The sequence below is a fragment of the Bombina bombina genome, chromosome 2 (assembly GCF_027579735.1).
Source record: "Bombina bombina isolate aBomBom1 chromosome 2, aBomBom1.pri, whole genome shotgun sequence".
Taxonomy (NCBI): Eukaryota; Metazoa; Chordata; class Amphibia; order Anura; family Bombinatoridae; genus Bombina; species Bombina bombina.
The window spans coordinates 944152844-944170280 of NC_069500.1; the positions used below are offsets into that span (position 1 = coordinate 944152844).

Sequence of the window (17437 nt, forward strand, 5' to 3'; positions counted from 1 at the left end):
AGGAGGGGGCCCAAGAACGCTCCTCCGGACCGTAGCCCCTCCAGTGAATCAAATACTGTACACGGCCCCTGGACATATGACAGTCAATAATGCTGCTGACCTCATACTCCTCATTGTTGTCAACAAAGATAGGACAGGGATGAGGCAACACAGTGGTAAACCGATTACAAACCAATGGTTTCAAGAGGGAGACATGAAAAACATTGGAGATGCGCATAGCAGGAGGAAGGTGAAGAGCGTAGGCCACAGGATTAACCCGTCGGAGTATTCGAAAAGGACCAACATAACGGGGAGCCAATTTATTGGAAGGCACACAAAGGTTCAAGTTGCGGGAGGACAGCCAAACTCTCTCACCAACCTGGTAGGAAGGTGCGGGCAGACGCCTACGATCAGCCTGGAACTTTTGGCACTGCATAGAACGATGAAGGCAATCCTGAATCTGCACCCATGTGCATGGTTGAAACCCATTATTTGCCATGAATGGGGATAACTTGGAGGAAGCATTAATAGCACTATTATGAGCAAACTCTGCCCAAGGTAACAGTTCAGACCAATTATTGTGGTGATCTGAGACATAACAACAGAGCAACTGTTCCAGAGCTTGATTAGACCGTTCTGCAGCCCCATTGGATTGAGGGTGATATGCCAAGGAGAAGGAAAGCTGGATCCCCATTTGAGCACAAAAGGAACGCCAAAATCTGGAGACAAACTGGCTACACCGGTCCGACACTATCTCCTTGGGTAACCCATGTAAACGGAAGACCTCCCGGGCAAAAATTGAAGCAAGCTCCTGAGTGGTAGGCAGCTTCATCAAGGGAAGCAATGTGACATTTTAGAAAAACGGTCAACCACCATAAGGATAACAGTATTGCCATTGGAAACAGGGAGCTCTACGATGAAGTCCATGGAAAGATGTTTCCAAGAACGCTCACCATTAGCAATAGGTTGAAAAAGACCAACAGGAAGACGTCGAGGAGTCTTATTCTGTGCACAAACTGAGCAGGAGGCAACATACGCAGCAACATCAGAACGAAGACCTGGCCACCAGAATGGTCGAGTGACAGACCAAATCATTTGGTTCTTGCCTGGGTGACCTGCGGCTTTAGGATAGTGGTAAGTGTGCAAAAGTTTAGTTTGAAGATTCTCAGGAACAAAACACTTACCACTAGGTTTCTCAGGAGGTGCATTGGTTTGTGCAGCCAGGATCTCCTCCCCCAAGGGAGAAGTCAAATTAGTACGTATGGTAGCCAAAATATGGTCAGGAGGTATAACAGGAGTAGGTACAGACTCCTCCTTGGACAGAGGTGAAAATTGTCTTACTTCCAGGCAGGTAGGAGACCACATAATTAAACCGAGACAAAAATAGCGCCCATCTGGCCTGTCGGGGTGACAAACGCTTTGCTTCAGATAAATAAGTTAAATTCTTGGGGTGAGTAAGAATGAGCACTGGCACGCTAGTACCCTATGCCTCCATTACTTAAGTGCCAAAATTATGGCCAGTAATTCCCTGTCACCAATTTCATAATTGCACTCCGCTGGAGACAATTTCTTAGAGAAGAAACCACACGGATGCAAGGAACCGTCAGGCGTAGGACGTTGAGACAAGAGGGCACCTACTTAAGTCTCAGACGCATCGACCTCAAGAACGAAAGGCAGGATGGCGTTAGGATGAGCCAGAACGGGAGCGGCAGCAAAGGCAGTCTTAAGACTATCAAAGGCCTTAATGGCAGTAGGTGACCAATGGAGTGGATCATTCTCTTTACGGGTCATGTCTGTGATAGGTTTGACCAAGGAAGAAAAGTTTTTAATAAACTTTCTATAGTAATTGATGAACCCCAAAAAACATTGAATAGACCGAAGACCAACTGGGCGAGGTCACTGCAGAACTGCAGATAACTTGTCAGGATCCATGGAGAACCCTGCAACGGAGATAACATAACCTAGGAAGGTTACTTGAGTCTGATGGAACTCACATTTCTCGAGTTTGCAAAACAGGCCGTTCTCATGTAGTTTCTGAAGTACCCCTGTAACATCAGAACGATGAGCCTCAAGTGTGGATGAGTGGATGAGGATGTCGTCTAAGTATACCACAACACACTGTTGCAACATATCTCGTAGGACATCATTAATAAATTCCTGAAAAACAGCAGGAGCATTACATAGGCCAAAGGGCATTGCAAGATACTCATAATGCCTGCTCCTGGTGTTCAATGCTGTTTTCCATTCATGGCCCTCCTTAATCCTAACGAGATTGTACGCTCCTCTCAAATCAAGTTTAGTAAAGACTGTAGCTCCCTTGAGGTGGTCAAAGAGTTCCATAATAAGCGGAATAGGGTAAGCATTCTTAATGGTAAGATGATTAAGACCCCTATAATCGATACATGGTCTTAACTTGCCATCCTTTTTCTTCACAAAGAAGAAGCCAGCCCCTGCAGGAGAGCAGGATTTGCGGATGATCCCCCGCGACAGAGCATCGGCAACATACTCCTCCATAGCACAATTCTCTGCAACAGACAGAGGGTACACCAGGCCCCGAGGAGGAATGACTCCGGGTTGCAGGTCTATGGCACAATCGTAAGACCGGTGAGGAGGCAACGTACCGGCACGCACCTTGTCAAACACGTCTAGGAACTCTCGGTACTCCTCTGGCAATTGAGATACCGAAGAAGTGCACAAGACTTTAACTGATTTCCGAAGACAAGTGGAAATACATTGCAGGGACCACGACAAAATTTTGGACCTGCGCCAGTCAAGACTGGGATTGTGCTTTTGGAGCCAGGGATAACCCAGAACAAACGAAAAATGTGGAGAGTTTATCACCTGGAACTGGAGGGTTTCAAAATGGAAAGCCCCAACAGCCATGGACAATGGAGCAGTTTCGTGAGTAACGAGTGTGGGCTGAAGGGGCCTGCCATCAATGGCCTCAATAGCAAGCAGAACGGACCAAGGCAAAACAGGAATGGAGTGCTTTGATACAAAAGCACTGTCAATGAAATAGCCCGCAGCACCGGAGTCAACAAGAGCCTGAGTGACTATGGAGGAGTCCACCCAGGAAAGGACAACCGTGACCAAAGGTTTCTCCTTAAGCGGTTCCGGGGACAAGGATACACCACCCAAGGTCTGCCCCCAACAGGACCTTAGGTGTGAGCATTTCCCGGCCATGTAGGATAAGACTTCAAAAGGTGACCCTGTAACCCACAATAGAGGCAGAGCCCCTCCCTCCTCCTAAAGACGCGTGAATCCCAGCTGCATCGGCTCAGCAGTACCTGGTGACCAGGAGGCATGGGAGGAGAGGGAGGCATGGGTGGTAACGAACACGTAGGAGACAATGGAACAGGAGGCTTCCGCAAGCACTCCTTGAAAGAGGGCCTCTCTCTGAGTCTGATGTCAATTAGGATAAAAAAAGACACCAATGCCTCGAGATCCTCAGGTAAATCTCTGGCAGCAACTTTGCCTTTAATCGCATCAGAGAGCCCATGAAAGAAGGCGGCAACAAGGGCTTCATTGTTCCAACCTACCTCTGCGGCAAGCATTTGGAACTAAACAGCATACTGAGCAACAGATCTTGTACCTTGCTGAATGGACATGAGTCATTTAGCAGCAGAGGAGGAGTGAGCCGGAACATCAAATCCCCTTCGAAAGGAGGCCACAAATTAAGGGTAATTTGAAATCATAGGTTTATTAGTCTCCCACAAGGGATTAGCCCAGGCAAGAGCTGTGTCAGAGAGTAACGAGATGAGAAATCCCACCTTAGCTCTGTCAGAGGAAAACGCCTGAGGTAACATCTCAAAGTAAATGCCCACCTGGTTCAAAAACCCTCTGCACTGAATAGGATCGCCTCCATATCACTGAGGTAGAGGTGCAGAACCGGACATGCTCCTGGTAGGCATAGGTGCAGCAGCGGAAACAGGAGCAGCCATAACTTGCGGGACACTTTGGTCCAAATGTGCAGTGCGAGTCAGCAGGGTTTGCAGGGCTAGAGCAAATTGATCCAAGCGGTGATCCTGTTCATCCATCCTGGAAATGATGGCAGGTAAAGGTGGATTATTAGCACCATCAGGATTCATGGCCTTTGCGTAATGTCAGGGTGCCAGGAATCAGACTGAGACGATAAGTGCAAAAATAATCACACCTTTATTAAAAGCAAAAATAATAAAAAGTCCACAAGTCAAATAACAAGCCAGGAGTCAAAACCAGAGCTGGTAGTCAGACGAGCCGAGTCAGGAGCCAAAGCGAATAGTCAGACAAGCCGGAATCAGGAACAAGGAAAACAGCAGAGTCAGGAGCAAGCCATGGATCAGGAACCAGGAAGGACGTCAGGCAGCCAGGTAATACACAGGAACTCTCACAAACAGGTCTGAGACAACACAAAGGCAAAGCATACTGAACAGAGGCCCTTTAAATAATAAGTGATGACATCACAAACCTGAGACTGCATCCTGTCTCACATGGATGATGCACACCAGTCTGGCCATAAAAGGAAGTGCAGGAAATGAGCAGCATCCCCCACAATGCACCATAGTCAGGAAGAGAGGTGAGTAAAATGGCTGCCAGCAGCACATGGCAAATACAACAGGGAAAAAACCCTGACAATGCCCTAGGCGAGTATTGAAAGTGGTTTTCCTCTCATCTCCTTCCTTAATGCATATTCGATTATAAGATCAAAGTAAGTCTATTGTGGTATATATAGTGGCATCTCTTTGGTGATTAAAAAACCTCAAGGATGAGTGGAAGGGGGTAAGATTCCTTGATTTGGTTCAATTCCCGGTAGTCTATGCAGGGTCTGAGACCCTCATCCTTCTCAACAAAGAAGAACCCAACCCCACCAGGACGGATAAACCCTCGCTCAAGATTTTCAGCAATGTACTCCTCCAATGCTTTGAATACAGAGTGAGAAATGGCAAAGCTCTTCTCCTTAGGAATAGGTGCTCCAGGAAACAGGTTGATAGCACAGTCCCATTCTTAAAGTGCAGGAAGGATCTCTGCATTCTGTTTGGAAAATACATCTTGGAAATCCAAGTAAATGTCTGAAAATGTTGAGTAGTGTGGTTCTTTTTTTCTAGGACGTGACAATGGTTAAAACAAGCAGTACCCCAAGAAGATAACTCTCCTTGAGTAAGGACCAGGAAAAAACAGGGTTGTGTTTTTGAAGCCAGGGGAGGCACAAGATTACTGGAACATGGGGTGATGAGACCAGATCTAAAGTTAGAGTTTATATGTGGAGAACTCTCAGTGTTCTAATAAGAGGTTTGGTCTGTAGAGTAATCAAACCTGACCCTAACGCCTGAGCAGAAATAGTTGTAATGTGAGAGGGTTGAGCCTTTCCAATATGGATGAATGAAGCTTTAGATTATCAATACCATGTATATTAACAAACCTCTAGAATTTCTCCAGTGGACATTTCAGTGTGTTTAACATATTTTCAAGCAAATAGAGAAAAAGGTATTTTTAAGAAGATCCGAAAACCTTTTTGCGAGTGCGGAAATCAGCTAAAAAACGTGCTATTATGATCGCGCTGAAATGAAAAGTAGCCTTTTCGGCCCAAAAAAAGAGCTGAAAATGCTGCTCCTGATAGATTATAATCAAGGCCCCTGTTTATTGACATGTGAACTAAGTATTTGCATCAAATTTAAAAAGAAGAAAATAAATGACACTTGAAACAGGAAACAATGGTCAAGTTGATAAATCCACAAATCTTACTAAAAGCTGCTAGCAACATGTTTTGGGAGAGACTGGAATGCCATTGTAAAATTACCCTATGGAAGGGATAGGAGTTGCCATTGTACATATGCATTTAAAAAATATATGGAAGCTATGCTACTGCAAAAATTTCTAATGGACAGGATTTTTTCAAATTTTAAAAACATCAAGCAAATTACTTCCTATTATTATTATTATTATTACTACTATTAATATAATTTATTTGCATAGCACCACAAAAATTTGTAGTGCTGGGTACTAAGGTAGGGGGATACAAAAACAAAGATTTGTGGTAAGATACTAATATATAACAGACTAATGAAAATTAATTCAGCCCTGCTTTAAAGAGCTTATAGTCTACAGGATGAGTGTGCAGAGACAGGAATCCTATAGGAATTCTGATAGACTGGAATATCAAGCAAGCATTAGAAACAAGAATACTTGTGATAAAACAAATACCTGCTGTGTAACTAAAAGCTAAAGATATATACAAAAAAGAAAAAATAAATACATACATCAACTTCATAAAATGTGTACAATTTAAATTATATGTAATGTATAGAAATATTTTATTAATTAAAATATATGCACTATATAGAGAATTATATAGTACAGTAAAAAAAAAAAATTCTTATTAACAATACTGCAATAACACTAACACAATCATCTACTCTCACACACACATTTCTATGTTTAATGACAGCAAAGTCATTGTCTAAAGAAGTTTTACTGTTAAGGTTTATTGAATAATATTAGTATTTATAAATTTACAAATAAAGCTATTATATTGTGAAAACTGGAAGCACATTCTGTATATTAGCTAACAGAAATCCACTCAGTCATGGGGCCAATAAAACAATATTTCTCCAGTGTAAACAACATTTGTATCCATATTATTGTTAATCCATACTTGAGGTTATATGGTTAATCTAAGCCTAGATAATGGTCAGCAGTTTTATCGATAGCAAGCATTTTACCTGCATAGACACCTGCCAGGGCCAGGTGTGAGGGCTGGCTGGCTCGCCATTGACAATTCTTGAGTTAATTTGAGGAGGAAAAGTTGGTTGTCCACATTTACTTGGCCATTCTGTAAAGAATGATACACATTATAGTGAAATTAAATATTACTTGTCAGAAGCAATTACGTTCTTACTAAGCGGGGTATCTGTTGTGTACATTTTATAACTAAAATTATCCAAAATAACTTAAATGATCCATAAACCAATATTTTGAGTCTATCTAATATGTTTATGGTGATCATCCTAATTTCGGAACCTTCAGATGATTTGTACTGGAATGTTTTCTGAGCATGATACTTTAAACAGAAATTATACTTTTGTTGTTTTCTCATTGCGTATAATGAGCATAACTATATAAACATAAGGGAGAAATACAATTCGAGTAAGCAAGAAGAAATACTTCTTGTATCTGTAGCATAAAAGACAGAATTTAATAGAAAGTGAGTATAAGCTGTTAAATATATTTGTTTCAAAGTTCTACAGTAATAACATAACATTATTTTTTTCACCAAGCTTTTCAGCAGTACTCAGAGCTGTAAAATCACTAGTAAAAGTCTGTACTAATGTCTGTAAGTTGGATGAATTTGGTTACCTATTGGAATGCTGTCCCAAGGATTTGGGAGTGCTGGAGGCTCTGTTGGAGCTGCTGCCAGTGGGTCAGTACTCCAGTACGCACGGAATCCCTTTGCTTCTGTAAAAACATCACTGTGGAATCTGATAATCAGGAGGTTGCCCTGGGTAGTAATTGAGTCTGGGATTTTAGTTCCACAGAAGGGACCTACATCATGAAAAAATATAATAAAAACATTAGAAGCAGTGATTTTTCAAATAGATATCCTAAAAACTATAACACTTCACTCATACAATCGTACAATTTATCTGATATGAGGCACTATAGATAGCTCAGGGTACTCTAACCATATTGTGACCCCGCGCTAAGAATAGCGCACAAACTGGTATTACAATCAGTGGTGAAATAATGTTACTAGAGAATGCAGCCAACATTTTTTCCTCTTGCCATATACTTCCAATGGATAGCATGGACTGTGCTAACATCATTCATATTACAAGTGGTGAGTTATGAGATCTGCATAAGCACAACACATGTTAGTGCTGAAAGATATTCCATGCCTGGAGACCTGAAGTAAAGTGTTAGGGCTAAGATAAAAGTATAACAAAACATATGTATTATATATTAAATAAAGAATTTCACAGACATATATACATATTAAATGTAATATATATGTTTTTTTAATCAATAACAATGTTTTAACAGTGATTTAAAGGGATATGGCATATGAAAAGGAGTATCTGTATATGCATGTGTATGGATTTGTATGTGTGTAGGTATATAAGTGTATGCATATGTGTGTACAAATGTATTAGTAGGAAGTATAGATTGATACTGCTGTGTTAGTTTCAGTTTCAGTTTCAAAGGCCATTATAAGGAAAACAATTATATGCTCTAATTCTTTAGAGCATTTCATTTTATTACTTGCGATCCTGAATGGAAACTACTGCTGACCCAATCAGCAATGGCAGTCACACCGTTGGGTCATGCAACTACTGCTGCTGATTGGGCTAAAAAACATCCAGTATTCCCTAGGCTGTTAAATAGTCTTCAATATTGTATACAATAATACATTTTGTTTATGAAAAACCAGAAATAAATAGAAGAAGCATGCGTGAATTTCACTGTGACAAGACATTGATTAGAACAAAGAACTCATCTTGCAAATCTCACCATATTTTAACACTGGTTGATTCCCCTCTTCATATGCAGCTACATTGTCATAGCACACTCTAGTAAGCAAGTCTGGATCTTCCAAATCAAAGTGAGTAAATTTGAGAGTCACTTTTTTACCGTGAGGCACCTCTATGCGCCATACACACAAACTGTTGGCTGCATAGGTATTAGGCCACTTAGGGGATTTTATCACCCCATTTTCCTCATGTGAACCCCCTCCACATGACTGGATTTCTAGGAAAAAAATAAATACATAATTATTTTTGTTATAATCATAACCAAAATAACGTTTGATATAAATATTATTGGCAAAGAAAGATTTTTCATTAAACATGCCATTATGTATCTGTCAAAACAAGTGTTGGATATGGAACTTTATTTTGCACATTAAGAACTTTGAACTGGTAATGTGAATGTAGACATATTCTTTTATCATATCTTGTGTGGATAAGTATGAACCATTAAAATATACGTAAAACACCTATACGGTAGTGCTTTTCGTATGAAGGCTCACACTATACCCTAGTCTGTTGAGTGTTGCACTATTATTATTCTCTTATTTTGAGCTTCAAAGAATATTTGACAAAGATTCCATTGTGGTGGAATAAATCATACTACATTTATTTTGTTTTACTGGGAAGGGTTGGCATGAAAGTCTTTGTGAACTTGCTGCAAGAATACTTCTCATCGGTCTTAAAAATATATCCGCTAGATTTAGAGTTCTGCGGCCAAAGGGGTGTGTTAGCTACGCATGCTTTTTTTTCCCCGCACCTTTTAAATACCACTGGTATTTAGAGTTCACAGAAGGGCTGCGTTAGGCTCCAAAAAGGGAGCGTAGAGCATAATTTACCGCCACTGCAACTCTAAATATCAGCGGTGCTTACGGACACGGCCAGCTTAAAAAACGTGCTCGTGCACGATTTCCCCATAGGAAACAATGGGGCCGTTTGAGCTGAAAAAAAGTCTAACACCTGCAAAAAAGCAGCGTTCAGCTCCTAACGCAGCCCCATTGTTTCCTATGGGGAAACACTTCCTAAGTCTGCACCTAACACCCTAACATGTACCCCGAGTCTAAACACCCTTAACCTTACACTTATTAACCCCTAATCTGCCGCCCCCGCTATCGCTGACCCCTGCATATTATTATTAACCCCTAATCAACTGCTCCTACATTATCCCTTTGTACCCCTAATCTGCTGCCCCTAACACCGCCGACCCCTATAGTATATTTATTAACCCCTAATCTGCCGCCCCCAACGTCGCCGCTACCTACCTACAATTATTAACCCCTAATCTGCTGACCGGACCTCACCGCTACTATAATAAAGTTATTAACCCCTAATCCGCCTCACTCCCACCTCAATAACCCTATAATAAATAGTATTAACCCCTAATCTGCCCTCCCTAACATCACCGACACCTAACTTCAAGTATTAACCCCTAATCTGCCGACCGGACCTCGCCACTACTCTAATAAATGTATTAACCCCTAAAGCTAAGTCTAACCCTAACCCTAACACCCCCCTAAGTTAAATATAATTTTTATCTAACGAAATATATTAACTCTTATTAAATAAATTATTCCTATTTAAAGCTAAATACTTACCTGTAAAATAAACCCTAATATAGCTACAATATAAATTATAATTATATTGTAGCTATTTTAGGAATAATATTTATTTTACAGGCAACTTTTTATTTATTTTAACCAGGTACAATAGCTATTAAATAGTTAATAACTATTTAATAGCTACCTAGTTAAAATAATTACAAAATTACCTGTAAAATAAATCCTAACCTAAGTTACAATTAAACCTAACACTACACTATCAATAGATTAATTACATACAAATACCTACAAATAAATACAATTAAATAAACTAACTAAAGTACAAAAAATAAAAAAGCTAAGTTACAAAAAATAAAAAAATAATTTACAAACATTCGAAAAATATTACAACAATTTTAAGCTAATTACACCTACTCTAAGCCCCCTAATAAAATAACAAAGCCCCCGAAATAAAAAAATGCCCTACCCTATTCTAAAATAAAAATAGAAAAGCTCTTTTACCTTACCAGCCCTTAAAAGGGCCTTTTGCGGGGCATGCCCCAAAGAATTCTGCTCTTTTGCCTGTAAAAAAAACATACAATACCCCCCCAACATTACAACCCACCACCCACATACCCCTAATCTAACCCAAACCCCCCTTATATAAACCTAACACTAAGCCCCTGAAGATGTTCCTACCTTGTCTTCACCACGCCGGGTATCACCGATCCGTCCAGAGGAGGCTCCGAAGTCTTCATCCAAGCCCAAGCGGGGGCTGAAGAGATCCATCATCGGGCTGAAGAGGTCCATCATCGGGCTGAAGAGGTCCATCATCGGGCTGAAGTCTTGATCCAAGCGGGGGCTGAAGAGATCCATCATCCGGCTGAAGTCTTCTATCAAGCGGCATCTTCAATCTTCTTTCTTCCGGATCCATCTTCATCCCGCCGACGCGGAACATCCATCCTGGCCGACGACTTCCCGACGAATGACGGTTCCTTTAAATGACGTCATCCAAGATGGCGTCCCTCGAATTCCGATTGGCTGATAGGATTCTATCAGCCAATCGGAATTAAGGTAGGAAAATTCTGATTGGCTGATGAAATCAGCCAATCAGATTGAGCTCGCATTCTATTGGCTGTTCCGATCAGCCAATAGAATGCAAGCTCAATCTGATTGGCTGATTGAATCAGCCAATCAGATTGAACTTGAATCTTATTGGCTGATTCCATTTTAAATTTTCCTACCTTAATTCCGATTGGCTGATAGAATCCTATCAGCAAATCGGAATTCGAGGGACGCCATCTTGGATGACGTCATTTAAAGGAACCGTCGTGCATCGGGAAGTCGTCGGCCAGGATGGATGTTCCGCGTCGGCGGGATGAAGATGGATCCGGAAGAAAGAAGATTGAAGATGCCTCTTGATAGAAGACTTCAGCCGGATGATGGATCTCTTCAGCCCCCGCTTGGATCAAGACTTCAGCCCGATGATGGACTTCTTCAGCCCGATGATGGACTTCTTCAGCCTGATGATGGAGCTCTTCAGCCCGATGATGGACCTCTTCAGCCCGATGATGGACCTCTTCAGCCCGATGATGGACCTTTTCAGCCCCCGCTTGGGCTTGGATGAAGACTTCGGAGCCTCCTCTGGACAGATCGGTGATACCCGGCGTGGTGAAGACAAGGTAGGAAGATCTTCAGGGGCTTAGTGTTAGGTTTATTTAAGGGGGGTTTGGGTTAGATTAGGGGTATGTGGGTGGTGGGTTGTAATGTTGGGGGGGTATTGTATGTTTTTTTTACAGGCAAAAGAGCAGAATTCTTTGGGGCATGCCCCGCAAAAGGCCCTTTTAAGGGCTGGTAAGGTAAAAGAGCTTTTCTATTTTTATTTTAGAATAGGGTAGGGCATTTTTTTATTTTGGGGGCTTTGTTATTTTATTAGGGGGCTTAGAGTAGGTGTAATTAGTTTAAAATTGTTGTATTATTTTTTTTTCGAATGTTTGTAAATTATTTTTTTATTTTTTGTAACTTAGCTTTTTTTATTTTTTGTACTTTAGTTAGTTTATTTAATTGTATTTATTTGTAGGTATTTGTATGCAATTAATTTATTGATAGTGTAGTGTTAGGCTTAATTGTAGATAATTGTAGGTATTTTATTTGATTAATTTATTGATAGTGTAGTGTTAGGTTTAATTGTAACTTAGGTTAAGAATTATTTTACAGGTAATTTTGTAATTATTTTAACTAGGTAGCTATTAAATAGTTATTAACTATTTAATAGCTATTGTACCTGGTTAAAATAAATAAAAAGTTGCCTGTAAAATAAATATTAATCCTAAAATAGCTACAATATAATTATAATTTATATTGTAGCTATATTAGGGTTTATTTTACAGGTAAGTATTTAGCTTTAAATAGGAATAATTTATTTAATAAGAGTTAATTTATTTCGTTAGATGAAAATTATATTTAACTTAGGAGGGTGTTAGTGTTAGGGTTAGACTTAGCTTTATGGGTTAATAAATTTAATAGAGTAGCGGCGAAGTCCGGTCAGCAGATTAGGGGTTAATACTATTTATTATAGGGTTATTAAGGTGGGAGTGAGGCGGATTAGGGGTTAATAACTTTATTAGAGTAGTGGTGAGGTCCGGTCGGCAGATTAGGGGTTAATAATTGTAGGTAGGTGGCGGCAACGTTGGGGGCGGCAGATTAGGGGTTAATAAATATAATATAGGGGTCGGCGGTGTTAGGGGCAGCAGATTAGGGGTACATAGGGATAACGTAGGTTGCAGCGGTGTGCGGTCGGCAGATTAGGGGTTAAAATTTTTTATTAGAGCGGCAGCGATGTTGGGGGGCCTCGGTTTAGGGGTACATAGGTAGTTTATGGGTGTTAGTGTACTTTAGAGCACAGTAGTTAAGAGCATTATGAACCGGCGTTAGCCCAGAAAGCTCTTAACTCCTGCCTTTTTGCTGCGGCTGGAGTCTTGTCGTTAGATTTCTAACGCTCACTTCAGCCAAGACTCTAAATACCGGCGTTAGAAAGATCCCATTGAAAAGATAGGATACGCAATTGGCGTAGGGGGATCTGCGGTATGGAAAAGTCGCGGCTGCAAAGTGAGCGTTAGACCCTTTCCTGACTGACTCTAAATACCAGCGGGCGGCCAAAACCAGCGTTAGGAGCCCCTAACGCTGGTTTTGACGGCTAACGCAGAACTCTAAATCTAGCGGTATATATTTTAGCCCATCTAAGTCAATCATGAAATTTTACCTAAAGGGAGCTTTTACTTACTTTTATAAATAATTTAGGAATGACAAACATAACAAATCTGTGGGGTAGATCATAGTCCAGTTATACATTTATTAGCAACAATAAACATATAAAGAACATTGTTTTTACTACATATTTTTTAATTTAACAGCTAGAGTATGACATAGAGTATGAAGTCCTAAAATAATAATTATTGTATTATTTTATATCATATATTTTATTGTATATATATATATATATATATATATATATATATATATATATATATATATATATATATACACACACACATATAAATATTATATATATATATATATATATTATTGTAAATTTAAGATTCCATATTAATGATTCATTTTAACTAATGAACATTTTGATTTCTTATGGGGGTGACAACTCACACAGTGTATGCATGCTCTTACCCCTGTCAAACTCCCTCAGCATTGTACAAATTAATCATTCTAAATAGAATTTCAGAATATGTTGTAAATGTTAACACTAACCCATTTCTCCAATTTTGTTGGATACCTAGGGACCCGATTTATCATTTGTCGGAAGGACATGATCCGCTGTGCAATGCAGCCCCCTACAGATTTACGGCCAATCAGCTGCTAGCAGGGTGTGTGAAGCAACCCGATCATATACGATTGGGCGGATTGATGTCCGTTGCATAGAGGAGGCATACGAGTTAAGGAGCATTCAGGTCCAATTGGCCCTAATAAATCGGCCCCCTAGTGTTTTTATTATCTCAGAAACAAGAATCTTTCATTTCTCCCATCAAGAACACAAACAAAATGAGGCTAGCGGATGCAGCTAGGTGATCTTTATTTGATCATTACTTGACAGCTTTAAGGACCTGAAACTCATTATTTAATGGTGAGAACCCCTCTCTTTCAAATGAGATGCTTTTTATTATTATTTTTTTTTAAATGTAGCCACTTTCTTTTCAAACCTCTTTATATAAATCAAGTTTCTAAAAACAAAATGCAAAAGGTACCACACATCTTCATCTCTTGTTTTAGTCCTTCATGGCATTATACCTTCAATGTCATCTGGATGGACAGCTTCCCATTTTGCCTCAAACCCAATCTCCGTTCTCCGACTATCTGTTGCAAACTTCACAGAAAGCTTGTTGCTAGAACTGATGATAACAGGAGGCTTTGTAAATCCACAGTAGCTCCCTAAGATTAGGAAAAAATATATATATTGTGTTACTGAAATAATATTTACTTATGTTTATTAATATTTAAATCAATTCATGTATCAATTTAATATGCTTAATTACTCAGCATAAAGTAATAAACACTTTTGAATGTCTAGCTAACACATTTTCAAAATAAATATATTTCTACTAGTTATCAAAAATGATTAATTAATAAGACAGATTATAAAAAACATACAGTGCTCTGCATAACAAAATACATAACCCCTGTTTTTAATGTTAAATATATGGTAAACCAAGACAAAAGCTTCATTTTAAAATAAGTAAATACATACATGAGTAAGGATAAAATAAAAGGATAAAATAAAAAAATAATAATGGTTGAGTGGATGAATCCCAGTGGAGGTGTCTAGGGGCTTGGTGATCTAAAGCTCTCCACTCAGGTTAGATAATGTAATAAATGTTATTAGTGTGACAAATGGTTGACTGGATGAAGCCCAGTGGGAGTGTCTAGGGACTTGATGATCTAAAGCTCTCCGCTTGGTGAGATGATCTAAGAAGTCTCGTCAGTACGGTGCGGTACCTCAAAGAATTTTAGAAACAATATTTTTACCTAGAGAGATGTTTACCTCAGGGTTCTGTAAGTGAATGGGATACTCATATATTACAATATAAGGTGTAAAAAAATTCTAAAGATCTTGTGTGATTTTGATGATCAAATCCTAGGTGTTCTGAGGCAGAATTTATTAATAGTAATTAATTTCCTGTGTAATTTTGAACTAAAATGTGATTATACAACTGCTAACATATATATTACTTCTAATTACTCTTAATATCATACGCCTAGATTTAGAGTTCTGCGTTAGCCGTCCAAACCAGCGTTAAGGGGTCCTAACGCTGGTTTTGGCCGCCCGCTGGTATTTAGAGTCAGTCAGGAAAGGGTCTAACGCTCACTTTCCAGCCGCGACTTTTCCATACCGCAGATCCCCTTGCGCCATTTGCGTATCCTATCTTTTCAATGGGATCTTTCTAACGCTGGTATTTAGAGTCTTGGCTGAAGTGAGCATTAGACTCTCTAACGACAAAACTCCAGCCGCAGAAAAAAGTTAGGATTTAAGAGCTTTATGGGCTAACGCTGGTTCATAAAGCTCTTAACTCCTGTGCTCTAAAGTACACTAACACCCATAAACTACCTATGTACCCCTAAACCGAGGCCTCCCCACATCGCCCCCACTATAATTAAATTTTTTAACCCCTAATCTGCCGACCGCACACCGTCGCAACCTACATTATCCCTATGTACCCCTAATGTGCTGCCCCTAACATCACCGACCCCTACATAATATTTATTAACCCCTAATCTGCCCCCCCCCAACGTCGCCGCTACCTACCTACACTTATTAACCCATAATCTGCCGACCGGACCTCGCCGCCACTATAATAAATGTATTAACCCCTAAACCGCCTCACTCCGCCTCAAAAACCCTATAATAAATAGTATTAACCCCTAATCTGCCCTCCCTAACATCGTCGACACCTAACTTCAAGTATTAACCCCTAATCTGCCGACCGGACCTCGACGCTACTCTAATAAATGTATTAACCCCTAAAGCTAAGTCTAACCCTAACCCTAACACCCCCTAAATTATTTCTTATTAAATAAATTAATCCTATTTAAAGCTAAATACTTACCTGTAAAATAAACCCTAATATAGCTACAATATAACGAATAATTATATTGTAGCTATTTTAGGATTTATATTTATTTTACAGGCAACTTTGTATTTATTTTAACTAGGCACAATAGCTATTAAATAGTTAATAACTATTTAATAGCTACCTAGTTAAAATAATTACAAAATTACCTGTAAAATAAATCCTAACCTAAGTTACAATTAAACCTAACACTACACTATCAATAAATTAATTAAATAAACTACCTACAATTATCTACAATTAAATCAACTAATTCAATCAGCCATTCAGATTTTTCCTACCTTAATTCCGATTGGCTGATAGAATCCTATCAGCCAATCGGAATTCGAGGGACGCCATCTTGGATGACGTCCCTTAAAGGAACCTTCATTCGTTGGGAGTCGCCGGAAGAAGAGGATGGATACGCGTTGGCTGCTTCAAGATGGTCCCGCTCCGCGCCGGATGGATGAAGATAGAAAACGCCGCCTGGATGAAGATGTCTACCGGTCTGGATGTCCTCTTCTTGCCCGATAGGATGAAGACTTCGGAGCCTCTTCTGGACCTCTTCTTGCCGGATAGGATGAAGACTTCGGACCCTCTTCTGGACAGATCGGTGATACCCGGCGTGGTGAAGACAAGGTAGGGAGATCTTCAGGGGCTTAGTGTTAGGTTTTTTAAGGGGGGGTTTGGGTTAGATTAGAGGTATGTGGGTGGTGGGTTGTAATGTTGGGGGGGGTATTGTATGTTTTTTTAAAATGCAAAAGAGCTGTTTACTTTGGGGCATGCCCCACAAAAGGCCCTTTTAAGGGCTGGTAAGGTAAAAGAGCTGTTAAATTTTTATTTTAGAATAGGGTAGGGCATTTTTTTATTTTGGGGGATTTGTTATTTTTTTAGGGGGCTTAGAGTAGGTGTAATTATTTTAAAATTCTTGTAATCTTTTTTTATTTTTTGTAAATTAGTGTTTGTTTTTTTTGTAATTTAGTTTAGTTGATTTAATTGTAGATAATTGTAGGTAGTTTATTTAATTAATTTATTGATAGTGTAGTGTTAGGTTTAATTGTAACTTAGGTTAGAATTTATTTTACAGGTAATTTTGTAATAATTTTAACTAGGTAGCTATTAAATAGTTATTAACTATTTAATAGCTATTGTACCTGGTTAAAATAAATACAAAGTTGCCTGTAAAATAAATATAAATCCTAAAATAGCTACAATATAATTATTCGTTATATTGTAGCTATATTAGGGTTTATTTTACAGGTAAGTATTTAGCTTTAAACAGGAATAATTTATTTAATAAGAT

At 39.4% G+C, this 17437-nt stretch overlaps 1 protein-coding gene across 1 annotated transcript in view; it reads right to left on the reverse strand.

Moving 5' to 3' along the window:
• LOC128648123 (cubilin-like) overlaps nucleotides 1–17437 on the reverse strand; it is a 161045-nt gene that overhangs the window by 70135 nt on the left and 73473 nt on the right. Inside the window, exons 9-12 of the mRNA XM_053700786.1 lie at nucleotides 14318–14458; nucleotides 8464–8700; nucleotides 7312–7497; nucleotides 6678–6787 (exon numbers count right to left, since the gene is read on the reverse strand). Of these exons, the coding sequence (XP_053556761.1) occupies nucleotides 6678–6787; nucleotides 7312–7497; nucleotides 8464–8700; nucleotides 14318–14458 (674 nt within the window). The remainder of the gene's footprint in view (nucleotides 1–6677; nucleotides 6788–7311; nucleotides 7498–8463; nucleotides 8701–14317; nucleotides 14459–17437) is intronic.